The 26,117-nt window shown below is 44.0% G+C and overlaps 1 protein-coding gene across 5 annotated transcripts in view; it reads right to left on the bottom strand.

Moving 5' to 3' along the window:
• RASGRP3 (RAS guanyl releasing protein 3) overlaps window positions 1-26,117 on the bottom strand; it is a 79,387-nt gene that overhangs the window by 40,401 nt on the left and 12,869 nt on the right. For 4 of the 5 annotated variants that reach the window (XM_089777388.1, XM_006131317.5, XM_089777389.1 and 1 more), the window contains exon 2: window positions 148-336. In XM_089777388.1, coding sequence (XP_089633514.1) covers window positions 148-217 — 70 coding nt within the window. In that variant the 5' untranslated portion in view covers window positions 218-336. Of the gene's footprint in view, window positions 1-147; window positions 337-16,276; window positions 16,565-26,117 lie in introns of those variants that run through there. The other variant, XM_006131318.4, reaches the window with a different exon arrangement.

Below are 26,117 nucleotides of genomic sequence, written 5' to 3'. Positions count from 1 at the left end.
TCTTCAACCTTTTCACTAAAAGTTTTCCTCTGGGCTAAGAGCAATTTGCTTGCTGTTCTTGAAATGCAACTACTATTACAAGCTATTATCTTTTTTAGTTGATCATTTTGTTGGCAAACAATTAAACAAAAGACTGAAGAATCATACCAAACATTTCAATGCAAGCGTTTAAAAGTTCATCTAAAGTTGCAGCCTTCCCAAGAGTATTAGACCCCATTGTCCTTTAATAGTCAAAAAAGTAGATTCATTTTCACCACGTAGAAGAATATCTTCACATTTGCACAGGCCTTATCTTTGTATTGCTGGTTGCATGTTTAGCTAGGCTTCTTGCAAAATCTGGAGAAAGAAAGCAAAGGAAATGAATGCCAGTCTTAGTATTATCAGGACAGAATGTTTACAGTTTAGCTCATTCTTTTGTAGACTGACAATCCCCTCCACCCCCAACACACAACAAAGTATACATCAGAGACTGCTTGCCACGCATTATTAGTTCATTCCAACTTTTACTTTAAAATATATTGTTCAATTTTTGTTCACTAGGCTAAAAGAAATAGGTAGTGATGTTAGAATGCAGTTGTTACATTGAGGCATGTGTCATATAATTTATGCGCTCTTATGCAGTCCATTTTATCTTCTTTATGCTTGATAGCCCACATTTTGTTAGTACTTCAGTTATGTTAATATAATTACTCCTAACCTGAGACTTGAAGTTGTTTTTTTCCCCCAAAGGACTAGTATTCATTCAGCAGAACAGGTTATGACAACGCCTCCAACCCTGACTCTTCGCAGGAAGTGCATTGTCTTGGGGGAGGGGCCACAACAGGCTTTTGGAGGATGCTCAGCCTCCCCCTACCTACAATATCCACCACTCATGCTCTTATATCAATCGTAGAATCATAGAAATCTAGAACTGCAAGGGACCTTGAGAGGTCATCAAGTCCTGTCCCCTGCCCTCACGACAGGACCAAGCAGTTACACTACAATAGGGGAGGGTGGCTTGGTACAAGTTGAATAAAACAAGTGGCTACGGTCAAGCTAAGCCAACTCGAGTTTCACTATAGAAATGGGCAGAGCCACTCTGGATGGCTCAGAGCAGCCGACCCAGGCCCTGCACTTCAGGGGGGGCCCTGCGGCAGACACTTCAACTGTCCTTTGGACACAACAGACCTCTGGAACCCACAGACCAAGCAAAATGAGCTGGAGAACTGGGGGCCTGGTGATACTATATTAACCCATAAATGAGGCAGACAGATTGCAGGTATGTGTCTGTCAGACTCCCACTGAGACACAGAAACCTTGGCATGACTGGTAACTAATCTGCCAACATCACAGCATCTACTTAAGGAGAGATCATCAGTTTATATAAATCAGGTAAAACATTGCATAAGCATATACAGATTACAGAAACCGCTATGGTGCGCCTCTGTGATCTCATTGTATAAGGCCATGTCTACACTCTATTGAAGATCAACACGGAAGAATCAATCTTCCGGGGTTCAATGTAATGAAGACCTGCTCATTTGAACTGAGAGCCCCTGTCGGCTCCAGCCCAACTGGAGCAGTCTCTGCCTGGGGTCCCCCTACCATAGGCAGGGGTTGCTCAGGTTGGGCCAGAGCAGCCCCTGGCCTTGGGACATGTAGGCCTGCTGTGGACAAGGACTGCTCGGGATGATGGGAACAGCTCCTGTCCATGGCTGGCCCCCCGCGGCACAGAAGCAGATGCCTGCCGCCCTACAGTTAACCATAACCGATTAAACATTCACATCCCCAGTATAAACATCTTAACCATGGCTGTTTGTTTTGCCCACATTCCTTCCTTGATTGGGTAAAGTCATAGCCAGTGTTGCTTTGATTGACATCAGCACTATACTTCCTTTTAATGGTATATGCTCTAGCAGTGTAAAGTGATTTAAACTAATTCAGAACAATTTTTTCACATAACCATAGCCACTAGAAGTGGCTGAACTAGAGTATATTAAAACACACCCAATAGAAGTAAAACCAGGAACAATTATCATGATTTGTAGATTCAATCTCCACATTGAGGAATGAGCATGTGTTCATTTTCCCTTTTGGCTCCTATGACTTCACATATGACACCTATAATCCTGTCCCTGAAATGCACATTAGTTTCAGATATATTTGTGATCTCCTGCTCTAGAGAAGATAGCTTCCGCTACCTTGGTCATAAAATGTTAACATTGTTCATCGTCTCTCATGAGATTGGGTGCAATGCAAAGGACTGGTGCAGAAATACTTTAACCATGTGTATGCAATAGGGGGGCAGCTAGACTGGGGGTGACACAGCAAGAGACTTTCAGAGCCTAAAAGAGTAGGGAGGTAGGTTCCTGAAAAAGAGGGCTGTTTAAAAATGGGGGACGTGGGGTAAGGATGCTTACATGCTATAAAAGCCAAGCAAGGAAAAAGAGCCATTCTGAGGACATTATGCTTGGTCCTTACCTTTCATAGTCACAGAGAATGGCTCTCGCACATCTTCTCCTTCCCCAAGCAGGAGGGGAGTAGAGACTGACATATAGTTCCCTCTCTGCTTCCTGGCAGCAGTGTTCCAGTTAATCAATAAGAGCTCATCTTTAAAGAGCCACTAGAGATTCAAATTATGCATTAGATTACAGAGGCCATCTAGGAGGAGATGACATCAAAGCCAAATGTCTGACACCTGGCAGATGTGCTGTTGGACCCTGGGAATTCATGCAAATTCACTTTAGTGTTCAATGGGCTGCAGCCCTAGAAATGTGCACTGTCAGAATTTGGCATTTGCAGAATGCTCATAGTTCACACATGAATGGTCTAAAACAGCGTTTCCCAAACTATGGGCCATGGCTCGGTGAAAAAAATACCAGGCCTCACCGTGGTTGCCAGGAGGAGAGTGGGGCAGGACAGGGAGGGGCGGGGTGGACTGGGAGGAGGTGTGTGTGTGGGGGGGGGGGGGAAACGGCCGCCGGGAAGCAGGGTTGGGGGCAGTGCAGCTGTCTGGCAGAGATCGGGGGCGGCCAACCGGCTGGTGGAAGCAGGGTTGGGGGGCAGGAGGGCTGTCTGGCGGAGATTGGGGCAGGTGGGCTGCAGAAGCAGGGCTGGTCGGGGAACGGGGGGACTGGCCGGGGGAGACTGGGAGGAGGAGGACTGGAGAACCAGCCTCCAGAAGCAGGGCTGGATGGGGGCAGCGGGCTGGACAGGGGCTGGGGCAGAGGGGGCTGGACAGGGGAGATCATGAGGAGGAAGATGGAAGAACCAGCTGCTGGAAGCAGGGCTGGGCGGGGGCAGCAGGGCTAGTCAGGGGAGATTGGGAGGAGAAGCAGGAGGTGGGGGGAGCAAATCGGCCAGCAGGAAGCAGGACTGAACTGACCTGGGCACATGCAGACCTGGGCACACGAGTGAGTCCGGCCCCGGGGATTCCATTCCTTTCCCCTCCCCCACCGCATACCCTCCCTCTAGTAGTTGCGACCTGCCTGGCTGGTAGACACACTCACGCAGCGTGAGCACATCTACCAGCCAGGCAGTTCGCAGCTATGGACTGATACACCTAATTATAATAAAACTTACCTGATTAGAAAAAAATGTCCTGTATTTTCTCAATTTGTTTCCCGGACAGAACCCTCAAATACCAGACTGTCCGGTACAAAACTGGACACCTGGCAAGCCTACCCTTCCTTGCACCCTCCCTCCTAGCCAGATACCCTACCCCCAATCTGCTCCTGCCCCTGCCTCCTGGAGTGCCCATTTGGCGCCGGGTCTCCCAAGTCCTGGCCCAGGCTGGGTGGAGGATGCAGCCGGGTGAAACAGTGAAAATTTATTCATTTTTAATTCTTTTTTTAATATGCGTTTATATTTTTGGGCTGCAAAAAACAGTACTGAAAAAAACCAGGTTCCAACTAAAGTAAAAAGTTTGGGAACCCCTGGTCTAAAGTAGGCAGAAACCGGTGTGTGACTTAGAACTGGGAGGATTCTACAAGTCATTCCTTTAATAAATCTGGCCTACCGATGCTGAATAGCAAAATACATAAAGAGCTTCCTTCCTAGTCTATTTTTGTGCAAGCTTCTCTAGGGAATTGGAGTGAAACAGTGGCAGACTCATGGTTTCTGAACAATGATGCAGGGAGAATTTTTTTTTCAACTGTATATCAGTGGTTCTCAAACTGCCATCTATGGACCACTTTTGGTCCACAGCCACCTTCCAGGTGGTCCATGGCTCGAGCTAAGCCACCCTCCCCCTTCCATCCTTCCTACCTCTCTCTACAGCAGGGAGCCCATGCTGGTGCTCAAGCCTTGCCCCCTTCCCTACCTGCGAGGCTGGAATGGCTGAGCTGGCTTCCCTCTTTGGGCAGGGGTTGGAAAGAAACAGCAGGGCATGGACATGCTGCCTGGAGGCTTTCCCTGTTGCTTCCATTGGCTAGAGTTGTGGCCAATAGGAGCAATGGGAGGCCATGCCTAGGACATGGTGTCTGGGAACAGCGCAGGGCATGAAAGCAAGTAAGTGCTCCCCCTGCCGCCTCATGCCCAGACCTGCACCCCCACCTTGCTCCTGTACCACACCCACTAAAAACCCGCTCTTGCACCCTGTCCCCTGGCCAGACACCCTACCCTCACCCTGCTCCTGGACCCCGTCCCTTGGCCACACACCCTACCCTCACCCTGCTCCTGCACCCTCTCCCCTGGCCAGACACCCTACCCTCACCCTGCTCCTGCACCCTCTCCCCTGGCCAGACACCCTACCTCCAGCCTGCTCCTTCACCCTTCCTCCTGGCCTGACACCCTACCCTCACCCTGCTCCTGAACCCACCCTACTCCTGCGCCCTCCCTTGCTTCTAAACTCTTCCCTCCAGCCTGCTCCTGCACCCTCTCCATGGCCAGACACCCTACCCCCCAACCTGCTCCTGAACTCACTCTGCTCCTGCACCCTCCCTTGGTCCTGCACCCTCCTCCTGGCCAGACACCCTACCATCAGCCCATTCCTTCACCTTCCCTGACACCATACTCCCACCCTGCTCCTCAACCCACCCTTGCTCCTGCACCCTCCCCCCGGCCACACCCCCTACTCCCAGTCTGCTCCTGCACCCTATCTCCCACCCAGACCTCACTCCCTCACCCCTCCTACACCCCACTTCCTACCCAGATCCTGGAACCCTATCACTATCCTACTCACTGCCAGCCTTGTCTCACATACTGAACCCCTCATTTTAGCCCCATTCAAGAGCCTGTGGGGGTGGGGGGGGGTCCACAAAATCCACTAACCCCGGAAACCCAGAAGAGTAAATCTGGCTCATGGGAAGCACTGAACATTAGTCTTCCCTGTCCCACCACCTCTCCCCATGGGGCTGGAGTGCCAGAGGAGTGAAGTGTCTCAGTTGGGGGCCACATCAATGAGGGTTGGGGTTTTGGGGGTTTTTTTTACTTCTTATTTCTGTGGACCCCAGTTGATTTTTCTGTGGGTCAATGACCCATAATCCAAAAAAGGTTCCCGCCACCATAAATAAAGAAAACTTTGAAACCTTTTGGGTTGGACATAAATTCATATTTTACTTTATTTAAAATGAAGTTTGATAAACTAACATGAGAAAGTTAAAGTGCTTAATCTGTTTAATAATTTAATATTTCCTTTCTTACTAGTTAAATTAAACCATCCTCCCTAGCTGCATCACTAGCAAAATATGTAATTAGTGATGAGTTTCTACGAGCAACTGGTGGTCCATGGAAAGGTTTACATTGCGTCAGGTGGGTCACAGGCCAAAAAGTTTGAGAACCACTGGTCTGTATTTTCACCCTGACAATACTAAATGGATTACACCAGAGACCTTGCAAAGGATTTAAAACTCTATTTTGCAAGCTTTATTCACTACAACTGTTTTTTTCCTCTCCTATCAGATTTTTAACAAGGAAATGCATGCTAATTTGAGTAGGGACTAAAACCAAAAAGAATAGCATAACTCCCTCCAAAAAGGGAGGATGTGTGTGTATTAAAAGAAGAAAACCCTTCTCCACTGAAGGGAGGAAAAAACATTTATAAACACCCACTAGAGAACAACACTGAAGTGTACAGTTTAAACAAAAATGAGAAATTTTACTGCTTTTGGCTTGACTTGACTTCAGGGTACGGTCATTCCTAAAAAGATGCTTAACTATTCCGACACAGGTCCAGTTCCACAAGAACAACAGCATATACTGCGATAGACCTCATCAAATGTAAAGCACAATGGATCTATCCAGTTGGATTTTACAATGCTTGTTTGATAACGTACATCACTAGAAGTCTATAATAACAAAGGGAAAGAAGCGAACAATATTTATAGCCCAAACTATTTAATCTTGTAAAAAGTCTGTGGGGATATAAGAGATACGTATTTTTATGCAGATTCTGTGCCTGCGGTATTCTTTTAGCTTTGTCATTCTGTGACAACTTCAGTAAATAAATTATTTATCTTTAACATATCAGAATCTTATATTCCACTAAGGATTTGACTGCACTAGAAATTTTTATCCTGAGTTAATCAGATTGCTAATTAACTTGTGGTAGTTAACACCTTTGTATAGGCTAGTGTGGGCTCTCCCCAAACATTTGTAGACTGACACCTAATCACCAGCCCAGCCTAATTAATTCATGCACATGGGAATAGATTTTATTCTCTTTAGCATGAGAGAATTAATATCTCTTGAATAGATTATTTTAATCGGGAATTTTTGAAAGGTTTGTTTGGTCATCTGACAGTGTCTACAGTGGTAATTTGGAAATATATCAAACCAGCTATTGTGTGAAAACTTAACTGCATCCTGAGCAGAGAAAATCCCAGGTGTAAAAGAAGCTCAGGTTAGGAAAGGAAATGAAAGCGTGGGAGGAATTAGAGTAGGTGATGAAAGGATTTGATTTAGAAACCACAGGCTAGATTTTTTAAAAAGGTTTTGGCCAGACTTTCAAATACCAAACACACAAGATTTTCTAAATTATTTGCCTTGTGTTCAGGCAAATTTACAGTATAGGGATGTAATAGTGTAGCTGCACTAGGGATGTAATATGGTCCGGGAGCTCAGACTCCGCGCTGGACAGGGGCTGCTGCCACCCTGCACTGCTGCCTCTGTATCAGAGGCAGCAGCATTGGGCAACAGGCAGCCAGTCCGTGAGGGGAGCTAGTTTTTAAACTGGCTCATCTCCTGGACCAGCTCACACCAAGCACCCCATGCAGGTGCCTCTGATACAGAGTAGGGATGTAATAGTATAGTCGATTAACCAATTAACCAATAAGCAAAAGCTTATAGGTTAATGCTATAGACTACATACATTCCCCCCCCACACCCTTTGCCAGTACATTTTTTTAGCAGGCTGGCCAGCAGCCCAGCTCAGTCCTGGCTTGTGATGGGTCCTGGATCTACCCCCCTTCGGCTCTGCATTTAAAGTGTATTAGGAGCCAGACAGGCAGGCAGCCCAGCTCAGTTCTGGCTCATGCCAGGTTGGGGAGCTCAGGCTTCTTCCCCCAAGACAGGGGCTGCCCAAGGACTATAGAATAGTCAACTAACCTATAAGAATACATGAAGTTAATCGACTATTCAATTAACTGATATTTAACATCCCTAATACAGAGGCAGCAGTGCAGAGTGTCAGGGAGCTCCTCGGTAGTGAGGCTGGAGTGCAATGGCTGCGGGCCCCACCCCCAGGGACTATAGAATAGTCGAGTAACCAATAAGAATTCACGAGGTTAATTGACTATTCAATTAACCGATATTTAACATCTCTTGTTGAGACTAGCAACAGCACCAATTTTATTCTGTGGATGAAATCCAAGAAGCTAGCTACTTTGACCCCTATAGCTCATTTTGGCAGTTATGTCCCGCACTGCGGGTATGTCTACACAGCAAAGTTATTTCGAAATAACTTTCCTAGCATCTACATAAGCCAACTGCAATTTCGAAATTAATTCAAAATAGCAGAGGGTTTATTTCAAAACTGGTAAACCTCATTCCACGAGGAATAGCACCTATTTCGAAATTGCTATTTTGAAATAAGTGCTGTGTAGATGCTTATTTCGAAATAGGGGGCCTCCAGTCCTTCCCAGGGCACCCTGCTAGCCGCCCTGGCCACAAGGTAACTTCTGACCTGATGCCCTGCCAGAACCAATTCCGTGTGGCCTTAAATGGGATTCAGCATCCAATCAGTGTGGACGCGGTATTTCAAAAAGCAAAAAGCTATTTTGAAATGCATTTTGTGTGTAGACGTGTTATTTCGAAATAAGATATTTCAAAATAATGCTGTAGTGTAGACATATCCTATGATCCCAGCATATCCTATAGGTGCCTACACTTATGTGGTACCTAAATTTCTCAAAGCAAAAATTCCCTTAGTGCCTGCAGGCACATGCCCTCCTGCTTCATTCCAGGGTTCTCAGAGGCTCATCTCCCCCCTGAGTGCTAGAGCAATTTACAAATGGGGGAAGGCAGGTGTTCAGCCATCTAACTTATCCAGGTACCTGTCTCCATATGCATGTTCAGAGAGGGAGCGCATACAGATAAGCCTTTATTTTGGTACCTAACTGGGTGTGAGCCCCTTTGAAAAGCTGGCCTAGGAGCTGGGTTCCCTCTAAGCTGCATGCCTGCATGGCCACACTCAAAACATTTTAGGCCCGCCCACCCAACCTGCAGAGCTGCACAGCAGCACTCACCTTCCTGCTGGAGCGGAAGGTGAGTGGTGGTGGCAGTGGCTGCTCTGCCCCCGTTTGGTCTGGCTGAAGCCAGGGTGCAATGATGCTGTCCCTGCTGGGGCAGCCTCCCCAGCCCAGTTCCATCTACAGCAGGCGGGACCACGTGTCGGGTGGAGGCTGCTCAGGTGGCCCTGACTGGGGATGGAGCTGGAGCCACTGTATGGTGGGTTGCAGCAGCGGCTGCTCAGGTGGCCCCAGCAAGGACCAGAGCTGCCATATAATGGGCGGCGGCAGCCAGGGCCCAAGCTGCCACATGGCTCCCAAGCCTTTCCCCTGGCTCTCAGATGCAGTACCAGCCAGGTGGGTGGCCTCCAGGCAGCAGCCTTGTTCCCCTTACCCCAGGAGCCGCTGGCCAGCCAGCTGGGAGGGCTGGGCAGCCCAGCTCCAGCTCTCACCCCTTGTCTACCAGTTGAGGGAGCCAGGAAGCCCAGCCTTAGCCCTTCCTCCCATAAAGAGCTGCCAGCTGGCCAGGGGTCCGGCAGCCCAGCTCAGCTCCTCCCTCTCCTCAGCAAGAAACTTCCGGGGAGGCCAGGCAGCCCAGTCCTCGGGCCACCCCCTGCAAGGAATCCTGGAGAAATGGGCAGCCCAGCTCCAGCCTCCCCAACCTCTCAGTCCCCTATCCTGAGCTCCCCCTGGAATCTTGCACCCGTGGCCTGAGCGCCCCCCCACCCCCATGCCTATAGTTGGTCAGTAACTGCTGGGTGACACACAACAGCACACATCTGATTAAGAGCACATGATGTCAACTTTGGTGCACAAGACAAAAACTCACTCTGCACATGGATAGGAAATCTTAGAGCAGTGTTTCTTAAACTGTTCCGCAGCACACCGGTGTGCCACAAGGCCGTTGGAGGTGTGCCGCAGAGAACAACAGAATTCAAAATGGCCACCCTTAAAGGGGGAGGCAATTTTTTTTTTGCTCAATGTAAAGTTTCCCCGACCCTTTCCCCCCCTGCCTTTTTTTTTTCTTTTGCTCAACAAAAAATCCTTGGTGTCCCTCATAAAAAAAAATTATTGTTTGGTGTTCCTCAGTCTTAAAAGGTTTAAGAAACACTGTCTTAGAGGGAACACTGCTCAGAAGGCCATAAATTAACTGTTAAAAAAAAGGAAAACTATCATAAAGCCTCTTCCTGGGATGTTTACAAATGGTTAAGGCTCTATCAGATATGGTGGGTGTCAAGTTTTAAAATAAAGTGTTATCATTGATGGAAGTGTCCTAACCATTGGGATAGAAAGGACTTGTGAGGCCAGTGAAGTTCAAAAGAGGAAATATTTTCTATGAATGAGAAATAATAGTGAGGCTAAATAAAACAACACTAAGAAAAGAGTTAAAGTCTGGAAACTACAGGAACACTAGAAAACAGGCTACTGTGAATTTTGCATGGAAGAGGGAGTGTTTTTCCTAAAAGGAAGAAGAGATTTCTAGTCATTGAGGGGATTATTAGACTCTTAAGGAAGCCACCTGATAAACAGTACAATAAGCCCAGAAATTTAATGGCTATACTGATCAGGATTGTAGTTCAGTATAATGAAAAAGCCCCCATGAATCAGAAGGCTAGCTAAATGATTTAGTTCCCTCACATGTGCAAACACATAACCGTTAATCTCACTGAATTCAGTGGAGTCGAATGTTGAAGTATTGCGAGATTAGGCAACAATGTGCAGTGGTTTGGGGTAAGAGTTTAGAATTGGCATTGCGTTGCTGATTTGTAAAATTAATTGAGGGACACAAGAGTTGTGAACTGTGGTGAGTGAATCTGTAACTAAGACTCACATATAAGGCTGTTTCAGGAGGATACAGTTGTACACAATGTTGCTATAGCTGTGTTGATCTCATCATATCAGAGACAAGATATCACACATCCTGTCCTTTGGACATCCGAGATAGTGAGTTGTAACTCTTTGTAATTCTTAACTGAGGAAAAGTTATTTCTTGATATAAAATGTAGGAGGGAAGCCAACATTATAGTATAATGGCAAGAGAATGGAACATCCCCTGTAGCTCAAGCCCCCTGTATCAGAGCAAGTAACAGTATCTTATTTAGAAATCTATCAGCCAGCGGTCAGATAGCTGGCATGCCGCTAAGATGTCTGTAGATGCACATTTTAACGCTGCTTTTATTCCCTGTTCCTCTGGGTGGCCCTAGGTGCACCCACTCCCTTTGCAGGTGCCAGGCGCCCATGGTTGAGAGTAAATAGAAAATACTTGTTGCAACCGCTCTTTCATGCATTCCTTGCCAGTGCCGTGCCCCTCACCTCCACCCCACCCACTAGGTCTGTGCTTCCTATAGTAAAGCATCACTTCTTACTCTAGCAGCTTCAGGGGCAGAGGTGAAAGTTAGTGGGTGGGCCCTAGTGCGCAGCTCCTGCAAGAGCTGGCTGAGCTGCGGCAAAAGCCAGCAGGGAGCTATTGAAAGAGCTGGCAGGGATCTGGGTTGCAATAGGACAGTACCTGTAAAGACATTGTAAGTTACATTCACCGCTTTTCAAAGGGAAGCAAATGTATCACCACTAGAAGAAGTGTATACCAGTGTATTTAGAGCAGTGCGACTTTTATGGTACAGCCACAGATGACCGTATGCCAGATACTTCTGAATTACCAATATCAACTAACCATTCAGGCTTATTTAAGGCAGAGTTGTTGCCTTCAGTTTGTAATAGGAAAATATATCAGTTCTAAAACTGCAGCGCTCAAGTTCTTGAATTTAATACTGACTAATAACTCAGGCAGATTCTTCAGACTTTGGAGCAGTCTCCCCTCAGCTGTGGAGGTCCATAAAATTAACTAAAAAGAATTGAGACATCACAGATGGGAATGTACAGTGTAGATACAGTGAAACCAAAATATTTTTATTTGAATGTGGTCAGAGGACACGGTAAAAGGGGAGCAGAGCTTCAGAGAAGTGAGATACCATATGGCCACCAAAACAATCAGAGTAATTCTCAGAGGAAGCTGTATTTTTTGATACCCACGGATCTGAAGTTGGTGGCTTATTTCCACACTCCCACACACCAACCCTCCAGTTTGAACACACTTACACATATGCTTATATTTGAACAGGGAAGAAGTGCCATGGAAATCTACAGACCTACTCATGCCTGAAGTTCAACAGCAATGCACTTACTTGTTTTTCTTGAACTTTTGCTAAAATTTCTCTCTAAAATTTAAAATCAGATTAACTATGTATATACTCTAGACTGGATTTTGAACTCAGCTAAAAAAGTATGGATTTAATTCATTAATTTCAATAGACTTTTCTAGGTTTATGTGAACATGAGATTAGAATCAGGTCATTATATTTTAAGAATTCCATGCCTTTAATGAATTTTTTAACAGTTACTGTCTGATCTTTTATATAGCCACAGTTGCAATTAGTAACAAGGTTTGAAACTGCCTGACTCCCCAGATTTGTTCACCAGATACATTGCCATGTATTGCTATCTAAAATAAGGAGGTACCTGGAAAATATAGCAGCTATATTCAACATTGGAAAAATCAAAACATCATAATACAGATTTATTAGCAGAGAAACAATTTTTAAAAGGTACTTGGGCAAGTTTTTTGTAGCCAGATACAAATAGTTTTTGAAAAAAACGTTGAGCAGACCCCTATAGCATATTCAAATCTAGTTTCCTCTCTTTATCTGGGGATTTCCTGGGAGCAGCCCCGTTTACGACAGCATTTTTAGTGAAAGAATGGGGTTGGTGTAGTTGTATTCACTCTTCAGTTAGCTTGTAAAGCAGCAAGAAGCTTGTCCAGAGAATTGTAAAAGCAAATCTACAATTTCCACTTGTTTGTATTGGACCGTAAATATGGATTTTAGTGCATAAAAATGTTTTCTAAACTCTATAAGTCATGAAAAGTAAAGTAATATAATATAGTAGGAAACTGCTATGGTTCTGTAAGATAGGAACACACGCATGGTTTCTTATGAGGGATGCCATCCTGCTAACAGAATCTGTTCCTTCTCCTCTCGCTAGAGCCCGGTATAAAGCAGTTACATTTTTGAAGAAGCGGCACCAATATTATTCCTGTAATTACTACTGTCAAGCATGGAGAATGCAGGTAGCGCAATGTGCTGAAAAGCACAGGATGGACTAAGGTCTAAGGTAATTACTACTATGTAATAAGAAAAAGACTCCAGGGACTGTTAGTCAGGGCCTGATCCTACCCAGTGGTTAGTGATTTCTGTGACATACTGAGCAGCCTCAAGTTAATGGGAGATGCAGGCGTTCAACATGTCTGAGAACTGAGCCTTTATATCCTGAACATGCACAGAACAACAGTCAGGCTGTTAGTGTGCAGACACCACCGCTTGTCAGGTTAACCGATATTCGTTATTTCCTTGTTCTTCCTCCCACGGGTCTACATCCACTTGTTATCTCTCACAACTAGAGTGTAAACTTCTTGGTGGGTTTGAACTGCACCTAAGATAGCGGGATTCTGGTCTATGATGAAGGCCCTTCTGTGCTATGATATGATGAGCATTCTGTGCTCAATATTACACATGAGTTGTCTCACTGGCTTCAATGAAACCAATGTGACCACTATGCATAAAGCTGAGTGCATACTTAAGTTTTTGCAGAATCAAGTCCTTGATCATAAAACTTCCTAATGTACAGATTTTATCCTCTAATTGTCTGTAATGTGCTCTACATACATGGTATGCCATGAATAGCAGCAGTAACTATCCTCACAATTACAATAGCATTAACAAAAACCCATCAGAAAGGCCAAGGACTGAATAGTCTGAAAATTGCAATACTCTCCCATCATTCAAAGCACACTGTCAGTGCCTAATAATCAAAGTGGACTTGAGCTAAGGGTTGAAACAAAATAGCAGCATAGAGAACTTTGCTCATGTTTTCTCTGTTCTGTGAACAAAGGATTTGAGTAGCTAGTGTGATCAATCAGTTATTGTCCTTGAGCACTTTTAGATTTCTAGTGAAAGGTAAAGTAATTAATAGTTACATTACAGATTAAGGTTAAATAATGCCAACTACTTGTCTGTGTACATAGTTTAGAAATTTTAGTTTTGTTTTCAATCTAATTGTTTAAGTCTGCCAAATTTGGATGATATTAATAGGAAAAGCACACAAAGGGGAGATTTTCAAAGGCCTGCCATACTCTGTAATAGTTGTTTCATTGTTGGGTTTTTTTTCCCAGGAATAACACTGGTACTTGCAGATTATCTTGGCACTGTGTAATTATGTCATTTTCACCATGTAATAATCACCAGTGCCACAGTTTGTTGTGTAAAGCAGCCCTTTTATGCTACTGACTGTACAGAGAAACCCAAAAGGGGCCAAAATTGACCCCACAGAATATTCTGAAAGTCTGAAGATTCTCCAGCTAGCACAGAGCAAGTACAGCAGTTTTTTTTCCAGGCCCTATCCCCAACTGTTCTTGGCACGGTGTATGGGTGAGGTTTGCATGGGTGCCAGAGAACAGAAGGAGAGGGTATGGATGAATCGGTTTGTACTCCAGCTAGTCTGTGCCAGCATGTTCTAGCCAATCAAAGAGACATTTGGAAACTGAAAGAATTTCAAGCAGCCCTGATTTTGTTAGGTTTAACACAAGTGGAGAATACCCAACAGTCAGTGATGAGATAATACATGGCAAGCAGTTCTCATCCCAGCCTGCCACCCCCCACTCCCAAGATACCCCTCTCTACCACAGGGTGAGGGAAAGGTCAGAGGCTGTACTCTCTATATTACTACAGGCTGAAGCTCTCAACTGGCACTCTTTGGTCCAGTAACATCTGTGCTCCGGTAGGACCATGGATGTTCCAGGACCAAAGAATCCCAGTGGAGGGATAGTGCCTGGAAGCCAGGCAAGCCGGCAGGGCAGTGGGGCTTCCCAGCAGGGCAGCAGGAGTCCGGTGCGCAGAGGCAGCAGGGCTGCATGGCATGGAACTGAGAGCCTGGTGCGCAAAGTCATCGGGGCTGCTGGGAGCAGCAGTGGCAGCCCAGCGAGCAGAGGTAGCGGAGCTGCCCAGCATGACAGCAGGAGCCCGGTGCGCAGAGATGGCAGGGATGACAGGGCAGTGGGGCCAATGAGAGGGGAGAGCCAACTGGGAGAGCAGCGGTTGGGCCAGGGCTGGAGGAGGCTGGAGGCAGGGGGACTAGAAATGACCACCCCTGGCCAGGCAAAATCCCTCATCCAGGACCGGGCAGGTCTTGAGGGTGCCTGCCCAGGGAGATCCAACCTGCACCTCTCCTAGGGGCACTGGGCAAGAATCTGATGATTTTCTTCATCACCACCTTCTTGTTTTTCTTAGTGCCACACAGCTCAAACCCTTTCAGTGTGATCAAGCTGCTTTCTGGGGAATTTCAGGCTTCTCCTTAGCATTCAAAAGAACATGGACTCCTCAGGGCTCTAATCATAACCAACGGCATTCAACTGGCAATGTCATAAACTGGTTGAAAAGAAGCAATGTCAGAGCCGGATAAATAAAGTTTCCTTCTTTGCAAGTCAGAACCTTGGGATCTGTTGGCAAGCTGGCATCAGAATCATTGTTCCATGCATCTGCATACGACAATAAAGATTCAAAAGCTAGCTGGTGTTGGCATTTGAAATAGTCTTCTGACTTTATATACATCATGTTGGACTCCACTCTCCCCACTTTTCACCTTCCTCTGACGCATCTGGTACAGATCAACTCCCATGGTAGGACACCAGACTCAATGGCTCACTGATTTGTTCCAATATGGCAATTCCTATGCCCCAGGCCTAAATAATAGCTTGCTGTCATATACAAATCCATTTATTTGACAGTGTGTATTGTAACACTTACAGTTTTTGCACATTTCAGTCCAATATGCAGCAATTCTGGGGTGTTAGGACACAAGTGATCGGAAAATGAAAGAATGCCTGAAGTTAAAAAAAAATCTTCACGCGTCCAAATATAAATTGGATTGTGAAGGCTGGAGATATTTAGGAGGCTTGGTAGCCCCGGTTTCTTGGCAGGATTGCACATATTTATTATCTAGGATTGTCAGTCATTGAAACCTTTACTGGCACATCTCATGCTCTCCCTCCCCCGTATGTATCTGCCTGTTTCTATTTTTTCCTTTCTAAAAATCCTGTCTCATTCATCAGCATACAACACAGAGTTGCATCAGTCACAAGCAACTCTTTAAAGCCAGATTGCATTGTTTTGACTGAATTCCTTTGCACATTTTCAACACCAGTATTGTAAAGTTGAATATAATAATGCCAATACTCCCCATTTGTACCCTAATCCACTTCAGAGTTGTGCTTGGAGGTCAACAGAGAACAGAAAACACCTGGACCATAAATGACCTTTCCATATCACCATCCCAGTAAACAAAAACCCCTTTCCCTTGCTAGAACTAGGACAAAACAAGAAAGATGCCCGTTTCATTTTTGCAACAGCGAACAAAGCTGTTACTAACAAAGGGTCCAGAAAAATATAGTTATAACACAAATGGCTGTTTATCATGAGGTGACAAAATATGCCTCGCCCTTACATATTTTTGCCAGGAGTCTAAAATGAAAGTAGGAAAGCCCTGGCAGTTAAAAAGCAACAACAACAAGGAAAATCACTTACTGTACTTGGTTCTGCAGAGGTATTCAATACAAACATCACCCTTCCTTGTCCAGCTGCCAAGTGCTAAAGCATGAAATGAGCAGCTGTTTCCTTCAAGCTGGGGCTGTGTGTCTTAACTAGTCACATGCCCCTTCTGATAAATCTCACTGCTGTGCCAGGAGGTCAGAATCTGAAGATCATTATTCTCCTTATTAGAAAACCTTTTCATAACAGCAGCCTTTGCTAAAGCATTTGACCGGAACGTGGAGAAATGTGCTCCACGATTAATTTTTTTTTAAAACTTGACAAATAGTTGATGAGCCTTAAGCCAAAGCAGGGGCAGCTCGAATGGAAAGTTAAACACATCCCCGTTGAGCGTTCAGTTGTGTTTTTTGTCTTACAAGGCTCTGTATTTTAATGTGGCCTTACTACTGGAAGCAGGACATTTCAAATGTTGTGTGGCACTAATCTCCTCTTCAAACAATGCAATGTCAAGCTTCCAAAGATCATGAGCTTTTAAGCTGAGTGCAACTCTCAAGTTGGATTTGGTGGCAAACATGGCATCATTAGTGCTCAGATGCCAGGGTGAACGATGCCTAATTAATACATTTGATGGGTGTAATATTTGTATTTGAGTAGCACTACACTAGGAACCCATTGTGCTAGCTGCTGTCAAACACACAGGGCCTGTCCTGAAGAATGTATACCCTAAGTAAAGAAGACAAAGGGTGGATGAAATAAGCATTGTTATTCCCCCTTTTTTAGATGGGGAACTGAAACAGAGAAATTAATACTGAAAAATTTCAAAGGAAATTAAGGGACGGAGGCACCCAAATCCCACTAAAATTCAGTGGGACCTGTGTGCATAATTGCCTTAGGACATTGTAAACCTTAGTGTATGGACTGGATTTTAAAGACACTTAGGAGTCTAGAGATAGAGATAGGCATCGAACGGGATTGTCAAAAAGAGCCGTCTGCATCTTTTGATCTTTTGTATCTTTACAAATCTGATCCTAGGTGACTTCGCCAACATGACACAGGAAGTCTGAGGCATTGCTGGGAATACAGTCTAAACTACAGATGTACTGCCTTAAACACAAAAACTAAGTAACCTGGGCTCTTGAAAAATCCACCCTAGCAGCCACCCAAAAAGTCGTCTTCTTTTTCTGAAGGTTTGTTTATGGGGCTTTCATGGAGCTAGATCTGGAATTTAATGGTGACAGGAGCTCACTCACCACTGGTACTCAATTCATTACTATCTTCAATATTAATTAACTGTTGAGATGCTGGGTGCATCACTAGAACTAATGCTAAATGGAAGTGGATAAGTGTAGGTGAGAAGGCGATTACTTTTTGGAATTGTCCTATCTTTTTCTAGAGATATTTTGAGGTTTTTTTTTAAATTTTCCTTCTTTTCAATTTCAGCTGAATTTGATCCTTTTTTTTATCCTTCCTGTTTGTCTTTTAGTAAATGATCAGCAAGGACTCTTCTGGTTGTACTGACATTTCACATGCAGCAATATCATTCTGGAATACATACACAACTTCAGAGTGTCTTGCATTTATGTCAGAGCAACAAGGATGACAGTCTGCTGTTCTTGGTACTGGAACATTAATGTCTAAACCTAAGCAGAGCAGAAATGCAGTGGAATCTAAATTAAAGTGCACAGTTAGTGATTATAAATATTATAATGAACACCATCAGGCAAATTCAGGAAATTGTTCAGACCAATGTCAAATTATCTATTTAACTATTTTAAAGATGGTCCTGTCTGCGGCGGCTGGGACTGACCATAAACAGAGGCTGCTCTGGCAGCAGCTCCTGTCTGTGAGGGGTCCTAGCTCCCTGCTGGGACCCTCCATGGACAGGGGCTGCTGGACCCGGTGTGAGCTGGAACTGAGCAAGATTGGCTCAGTCCCAGCTTGCACCGGGTCAAGGAGCTACTCCCCATTGTGGCTCTGCAGCTACCCCCTTTGTGGCTCAGGCAGCCCGACTCCTCCTACATTTAAACTGCAGAGCCTCAGTGGGGGTAGCTCCAGGAGGCTTCCTCCCTTATCAACTAATTGTGTAGTCGTTAGAAATTCTATTAACTACATGATCAGCTGATTACTCGCTTCCTAACATCCCTGCTGTGGAAGGATTAAAAACTTTTCCAAATTAAAAAAAAAGCACCCAACATTCTATATCTTGTACAGGCCAGATTTTCAGCTGGGGTTAATCAACATACCTTCAATGATGTGATGCCAGTTTACACTAGCTGAGGATCTGGTCCATTATATACATCAATTTCGGAACTTAAAACTGTCTTTTGACAGTAGTCATTTGAGTATGTGGAATCCAAGTCTAAAAACAGCTACTGGGCTTGATGATCTATTCCACTGGTCCAAATAACATACAGGTTGAATCTTTCTAGTCTGGCACCCTCAGGACTTGACTGGTGCCGAACCAGAGAATTTGCTGATCCACTGGAGGTCAGTATTGTCTAGCAGCATTATGAGCACTTCCAATGCTTACTGGGCTCTTGAAAGACATTTAGTGGTAAATTAGAGCTAAATAATAGCACAGAACACTAAGGCTATGTCTACACTGGCAGCTTCTTGCACAAGAACAGCTGTTCTTGCACAAAAACTTGCCAGGTGTCTACACTGCACGAGTGTTCTTGCACAAGTAAATTAACAGTACAGCATCGGAAAACAGGGCTTCTTCTGGAAGACTTATTCCTCTCCCCATGAGAAATAAGCCCTCTTGCGCAAGAGCTCTTGTGCAAGAGGGCAGTGTAGACAGGCAACATGAATTTCTTGTGCAAGAAACCCCTACGGCTAAAATAGACATCAGAGCTTTCTTGCGCAAGAGAGAAGTCCACATTGCCATAGACGCTCTTGCACAAAAGCATATCTCTTGCGCGAAAGCACATGCCAGTGTAGATGCGCTCCTGTGGAAGACTTTTTGCTCAAGAACTCTTCCACAAAACAGTTCTTGCGCAAGAAGCCGCCAGTGTAGATGTAGCCTAAGAGCATAGAACACTAAGTTTGCCTCCTTTGTCTTCTGGTATAACTGCATCAACTTCTTTATTTTTCTGGGCAATGCTGTGCATGCCTGGCATATCCTTTCTCCTTAATGCCCTTTGCAATCTTTGCATATATATCTGCATTCCTTTTGCTAATCTACAGTCCTGCACAGGGCCGGCCCACAACATTTTGGCACCTGAGGCGGGGAGCTCAAATGATGCCCCCATGTCACCTCGCTTGGGCCAAAACTTTGAAAGGTCTCAATTCTGCCTTCTTCTTGATCTACTCCTCTCATGGGACTGCTCTATCTACCCCAATAAAGGAGAACTAACAGCTTAAAATGCCTTGTTCAAAAATTGTAAGTAACACTTAACTTTCAAACGCCTGACCAGCATATGTAACTTTTCTTGTCTGCATAGTAAACACTGGCATTTTTATCTGTTTGAATAATCAAAGTAGTGCTTTCTGTGCCTTCTTGGTTGCAAAGATTTCTTGAACTGCTTCCTGAAGGCCCTCAGTCTGGGCCAGCTCATGCTCTATTGAGATGATTGCAAGGCCAACCAGCCTCTCCTGTGTCATTGTGGAGTGTAGATGTGTTTTTATTAACTTCAGCTTGGAGAAGCTGCATTCTTCACTGGCAACTGTTACAGGAAGTGTTAGAAGTATGCGCAGAGCAACAAAAGCATTTGGAAAGAAGGTGGTCATCTTATTTGTGCACATATATTCCAGAACAGCCTTTGGAGTTGATCCTGCTGAAATGTATCTTGAAAGGGCTTTCAGTTCATCACCTAAGTCACTCGCATCATTATCGCATATGTCATCGTGTGTCAACACTGTCTCTAGTGTCCTGCATTGTTGGTGTAGGTCGTCTTCAGGTATAGTGAGGAGTTTTGGAATATCATACAACATTCCAAATATACTGCTGTGTTCCTTGAGCTGCGTGAAACGTTCTTCAATTGACTGTATTGCACAATCTAGCACCTGGTTAAAGAATTCAATTTTGAATTGTTGTTTATAGACTCATAGACTCATAGACTCCAAGGTCAGAAGGGACCATTATGATCATCTAGTCTGACCCCCTGCACAGTGCAGGCCACAAAATCTCACCCACCCCTCCTAGAATAATCCTCTCACCTATATCTCAGATATTGAAGCCTTCAAATACTTTGAAGACCCCAAGATGCTGAGAATCCTCCAGCTGTGATCTGTGCCCCATGCTACAGAGGAAGGCGAAAAACCTCCAGGGCCTCTGCCAATCTACCCTGGAGGAAAATTCCTTCCCGACCCCAAATATGGCGATCAGCTAAACCCTGAGCATGTGGACAAGACTCATCAGCCAGACACCCAGAAAGTTCTCTATAGTAACTCCTATATGGGGTCTCTTATGGGATTATTCTGTGCCTCGTAATCAAAATATCTTCTTCTTCGGTGACTCTTGTATTCCTGAATGGGTGGGAAAATAGCTTCAGTGTGAAGTTCCTCTGCCAACTTCTGTGCACTCTTCAGGACATTTTGAAATCCCTCATGTGACCGGTAAGACTGTAGGTATGACTTTGCTTTGACCAGTTGTTCCATTGCTCCAGATATATCAACTCCAACATCTTGGAGTCTCTTGCTTACTACATTTATTTCAAACAGTATGTCATGCCACAACACTAAGCCACGCAGAAATTTGAAGTTATGTATGTTTCTGGTGATTCCATTTCCCTCTGCCACTGTTCTCCCATGAACAGTTCCTATCATAGCATTATCCTCCATAATGGCAACTATGGCATCATCTATCTTCCCAATTTGGTGTTTGATAGGCTTTATCGCCTCCGCTCGACTATCCCATTGTGTGATACTCAGTGGTTTCAGTGTCAGAGAGGATGTTCCTAGATGTGCTTCAAAATTTGCCATCGATGAGTTGATGCAGAGAAAAATACATAAATGCTTTGAATTACATTAAAAAATTCAGCAGCCTCACTAGAAGCTGATGCTGCATCACTGACCATCAAGTTCAATGAATGAGAACTGCATGGGACAAAAAAAGCTCGAGGGTTTAACTCTCAGATCCGTGTCTGCACTCCTCTGTTCTTTCCTTTCATGTTGGAACCATTATCGTAGCCTTGACCTCTCATGTCAGTTATTGCAATTCCCGTATCTTCCAGCTTTTTAAGAAGCACATTTGTCATACCAGCTCCTGTAGTATCATCAATGTCAATAAATTCTAGAAAATGCTCTCTGACAGTCACTAGTGCAGGGACATTTTCACTAGGTTCTGTTGTTGTTACAAAATGTACCATTAAAGTCATTTGTTCCATATGGCTGATGTCACTGTGCAGTCCAGAATAAAAGAGTAATATCTTGCTGGCTTCAGATCTGCCACAATCTTCTGTTTGACTTTTGTTGCCAGTAACTGTATGATCTCATTTTGAATTGTTTTTCCAAGGTAGTAGTGTGTGTACACTTCTTGGGTGGTGACTCTTCTTAGATGCTCCTGGAGTACAGCATCAAACTCAGCCATCAGCTCCACAATTCTAAGGAAGTTTCCATTGTTTGGCACATACAGCTAATGTGAAGTGCCACACAGTGCTAGGTTTTGGGTAGCAAGCAGTCTCACAATGGCAATGAGCCTTTTCAGAACATCTTGCCAGTAAAGAGACTCTGATGCAATCTTCTCTTGATGCTGATCATCTATGGTGGCCTTTAACCTTAGTCTCATCTCAAGCTCTTTCCACCAATGGAATGCTCTCTGGTGATTTGCTGCCTTCTCATGGCATGCCAGATTTCTAGCCAGATTTTTCCAGTCTTTCGTTCCTGTAGAACCCAATGTGGCTGGAACATTAGACTGGAAGAGTTTGCACCAAAAACAGTATGCAGCGTTCTGGGTTTTTGAGTACATAAGCCATGGCCTCTCCACTTTGTCACCATAGGGTATTTCACGCCAGTAACGTGTTGGATGGAAACTTCTATTTTCATTGTCTTTGGGGAACGTGAAGTTTTTTACTTGCTGTGGCCCATGCAGTACAAGGAAGTCCCTCAGGCTACTGCTCAAGTGGGTCCACAGTCCTGGATCATCTAGACTTAAGGAACTAAACTCAGCAGCAGCTGTTCCCTGTGCCTCCACCACACTCTTCTCTGATCTACACTTTTCTTCAGGAATGTGCATGGTTACATCCATTTGAGATGGAGATATGGGTGCTGCAGTAGCTGCCAGGTCTGCACTCTGACTAACTGGAAGATCAGGCATCTCCTCACCACTCACATCCTTACTGGGGCCGGAAGGCTCACCATGAACAATTTGTGTCTATGTGTCTCAGGAGAGCTTCTTCCTGCTTAGATAGAAAAGCTTCCTTTGCTTTCTTTCTTTTTCTGAATGCTGCCCCAGAGGGGCATTTTCTTCTTTCACTTATGACTGCTGTTGTGTGCCAGCTATAGTGGCTCTCAACACTCAGTTGAAGGGGACAAATAAGCAGGCTGGTAGCAGGGCCTGAGTGAGGGAAGATATCAGTGTCTTAAGGGCCTAACTGGCTCCTACTACTTCAGTTGACCACCTGTTCTCCTCAAGTGGGTTCAGGGAAGCAGCAGGAAACAGTAAGTTCCCTGAGAAGCTGGAGTTAATCAGTCCAGGATCCTGGGGGTGCTAGAGAGGTACATAAGAGGCTCCTCTGCCTCTCTCTCCCTGCAGCTCCTGCTGCTTTCTGTTATTCCCTCTCATCTTTTCTCCTGCCTGCCTGTTATGTCTCTTGTGCCCTCCTTCATCTAGCATAGCACTCCACCATCTCTGTGCATCTAGACCAGAGAGAATACATATGCACCAGCAGCAGACACAATTTTCTACACTCTAGGTCCTAGTGGCACCCCCCTTCCTCCTCCCACAGCCTGGCACCTGAGGCAGCTGCCTCAGTTTGCCTCATGGTAAGGCCAGCCCTTCCTCTCCCCACATAGCATTGAGGTCCAGGATCTCATTCAAAATTTCCTGGTGCTCTTCCTGTTCCTGGAGAGCAGTAGCGTTGATAGTCCTGGCTAGAGTGGTCACTGCAAGGCACTGTGGGATAACTCCCGGAGGCCAAGAACTTTGACTTTCACAGCACTGCTGTAAAGTCGACTATATACCATTGAATTTAGCATTACTCCTCATGAAAAGCAGAAGTACCAAAATTGATTTTAATGGCCCTTAAAGTTGATGGAACAGGCTTGTTAGTGTGAACTCATTGTTTAGAAATTCGGCCTAACGTGGCTAAGTTCGACCTAAACTCCCATCATAGACCAGGCCATAGCAATATTTAAGTTGAGAAATCCAACACTGAAAATCAAGAGATGCAGAGTTGGAGTCAACAGGTCGACTGTAACTACCTCTTAATGCTTATGTCTTGAAATATGTCCTCTCTTTACATTAGAAATTATTTGTCAGCTAATTATAGCTGGTGCAGGAGCAATGCCTACAATTAAGCTTGAGCAACACTTTCCATTACAAGATCCTGTTTTCAGTTACTTGTAATTTTACTAAAATGTAATTGTTTTGCTTGAAATTCTTTATATTTTATCGACCGAGTTTGATGTTTTGGAAAGCGTAGATAATTTGAAAGTTCTAATGCTCAGAAATGAAGGAACAAGTATTTTGTGTTGCCATGTTAAAAATGTGTATAGCAGTTTTGCTCAGAAGCATTAACTTCATGTTTTGGGGCACACAATAAAAATGTGGCAGTAGTGGAGACTAGTATTGTGGTGCCTTTTGTTCTCCCTATGAAAATTATCCCAAATTTGGCCACGTTGAAAGCCCTTTAAAAATCTTAATATGCACATGGTTGGTAGAGACCAGTCAATTTGCCAGCTACATTCTCTGAAGATTCATTTGCATTGGACATGCTCTAGCGTTTCATAGCTACTGTATGCTGACCAGGCTACACAAGCATTATTTCCACAGAGCATCTAAGCAGACACCAACTCAGAGCTGCAGGATTTTCCAGTGCGCATTCTCACAATTGTTATTTCGGAATTTACTTTCCACAGATATTCTGCAATATTGCTATAAGGATTAAGCTAAACATTTTTGCCAATAAAACATCAGTGAAAACATTTGTGGGAATCAAACACTAACTGAGTCAAAACAAATGTATTTTCCAAGATACCTAGGTCTCTAAAGGCATCCTTGTCATTCTATAGATTGAAATAATAAAATTATATTGAATATTGGCATTTTTGGTAATATTCATAGAGCTCTTTTCATAACACCCTTGGGAAATATCAGCCCCACATTACAGAATTTAGCATTACTCCTCATGAAAAGCAAAAGAACCAAAATTGATTTTAATGGCCCTTAAAGTTGATGGAAGAGATTGTTAGTGTGAACTCATTGTTTAGAAATTTGGCCTAATGCAGTTAAGTTCAACTTAAACTCTTGGAGATACAAAGAGTTTACAGCTTGCCCAAGTTAATACAGGAAATATATGGCAGAGTTGGAAACAAATTTCATGGCTCTGTCTTGTGACATCCACAAGACAAGACCTTTTGTCTGATTTTATCCTCCTTTGTAGAGTTTCTGGGTATATCATATACGGTTGAATATTTACATTATGTGAAAAAGAAAAATACATTTCTAATCAGAATTGATAGGTTAGAAATAGTTCTTCTGTGTCTTTTATAGTCAAATGCATCTCCCAGTTTTCCAAGTACAGTGTGATTGAAAGCCCACATAAATGACGCATAACATTTCTAAGAAGGGGCCTTTTATTTCCTAGTCAACTCAACGTCTCTTGTTCTGATGGAGAACTTCGCAGCATATCATAAGATGTTTGTGAATCACCATATTGTTAATTATCCACCTCAGGGAGTTTTTCCCAAAACAAAGCTAAACTATAAGTTAGAGTTATTTATAAAGCTTTGCATTATACCTAAGCAGGTGAAAAACCCTCTTATTAAACAAATACGACTTTCTGTAGAATAGTCCAAAACAGTAGAGTAACACAATGCAAGATTAAAGTGGTACAGTACATCAGTGTATGAGATTCCAAAAATGTTGGGCAAAAAAGACATTCTTCACTATCAGCAAAAGCTATTTATGCTTAAAAAAGGGATGTTTATTTTCCACACATACGGCACATCTCCATAGCAGGGCTAAAGCCGAAATAAGCTATGCAACTTGAGCTACGTTAATTGCATAGCTTAAGTCAAATTAGATTATTTCAGCTTTGATGCTATCTACACAGCGGGAAGTCAGAAAAAGAGCACTCTTCCTCCGACTTCCCTTACTCATAAAATGAGGGTTAGAGGAGTCGGAGTCGGAGTAAGAAGTCTTCTGGCTCACCATTATTTCACCATTATGTTGAAATAACTGCTTTCTGTGTAGATGCGGATTATGTTATTAAGGAATAATGTTAGTTATTCTGAAATAATGCTGCTGTGTAAACATAGATATAGGGTGAATTCCTCTCATGCTGAAATCTAGCATAAACCCATGCACGATTTAACTCCCACTTAAACTAAGAGGTTTGTATCAGACTAAATAATCCACACTACACTGACCCTTAAAGTATACATGGAATGTTATCAACTTCCCCCGTAAGCCTTGGTCTTGCAAATACTTTATTTTAAACAGTGCATGGGGTTCAGTAGTATTCACTGGGTAAAATGTAGTAGCTTGGGATACTATGAATGAGTAGAAGTTATTGTGACTGCTCACCAGCATAAACATTTGCAGCAGTCTGGGCTTTAGTCAGTACTTTGCCAGATCATGCAGATTGAACATTTTAAATATTTCCTCTTATATCAGCTTTTAGCATTAGTTTTTTGTGTGTGTTATTTCTCTTCTTTTAAGGACATGTGATTTGGCAATATTTTTAGAGTATTGACACACCCAGGACTGAAAGTA

Source organism: Pelodiscus sinensis, chromosome 3, assembly GCF_052426305.1.
Source record: "Pelodiscus sinensis isolate ZL-2025 chromosome 3, ASM5242630v1, whole genome shotgun sequence".
Classification (NCBI taxonomy): Eukaryota; Metazoa; Chordata; order Testudines; family Trionychidae; genus Pelodiscus; species Pelodiscus sinensis.
Note: the sequence above shows the minus strand (reverse complement) of the source record. Positions and strands in the feature narration are given on the sequence as shown.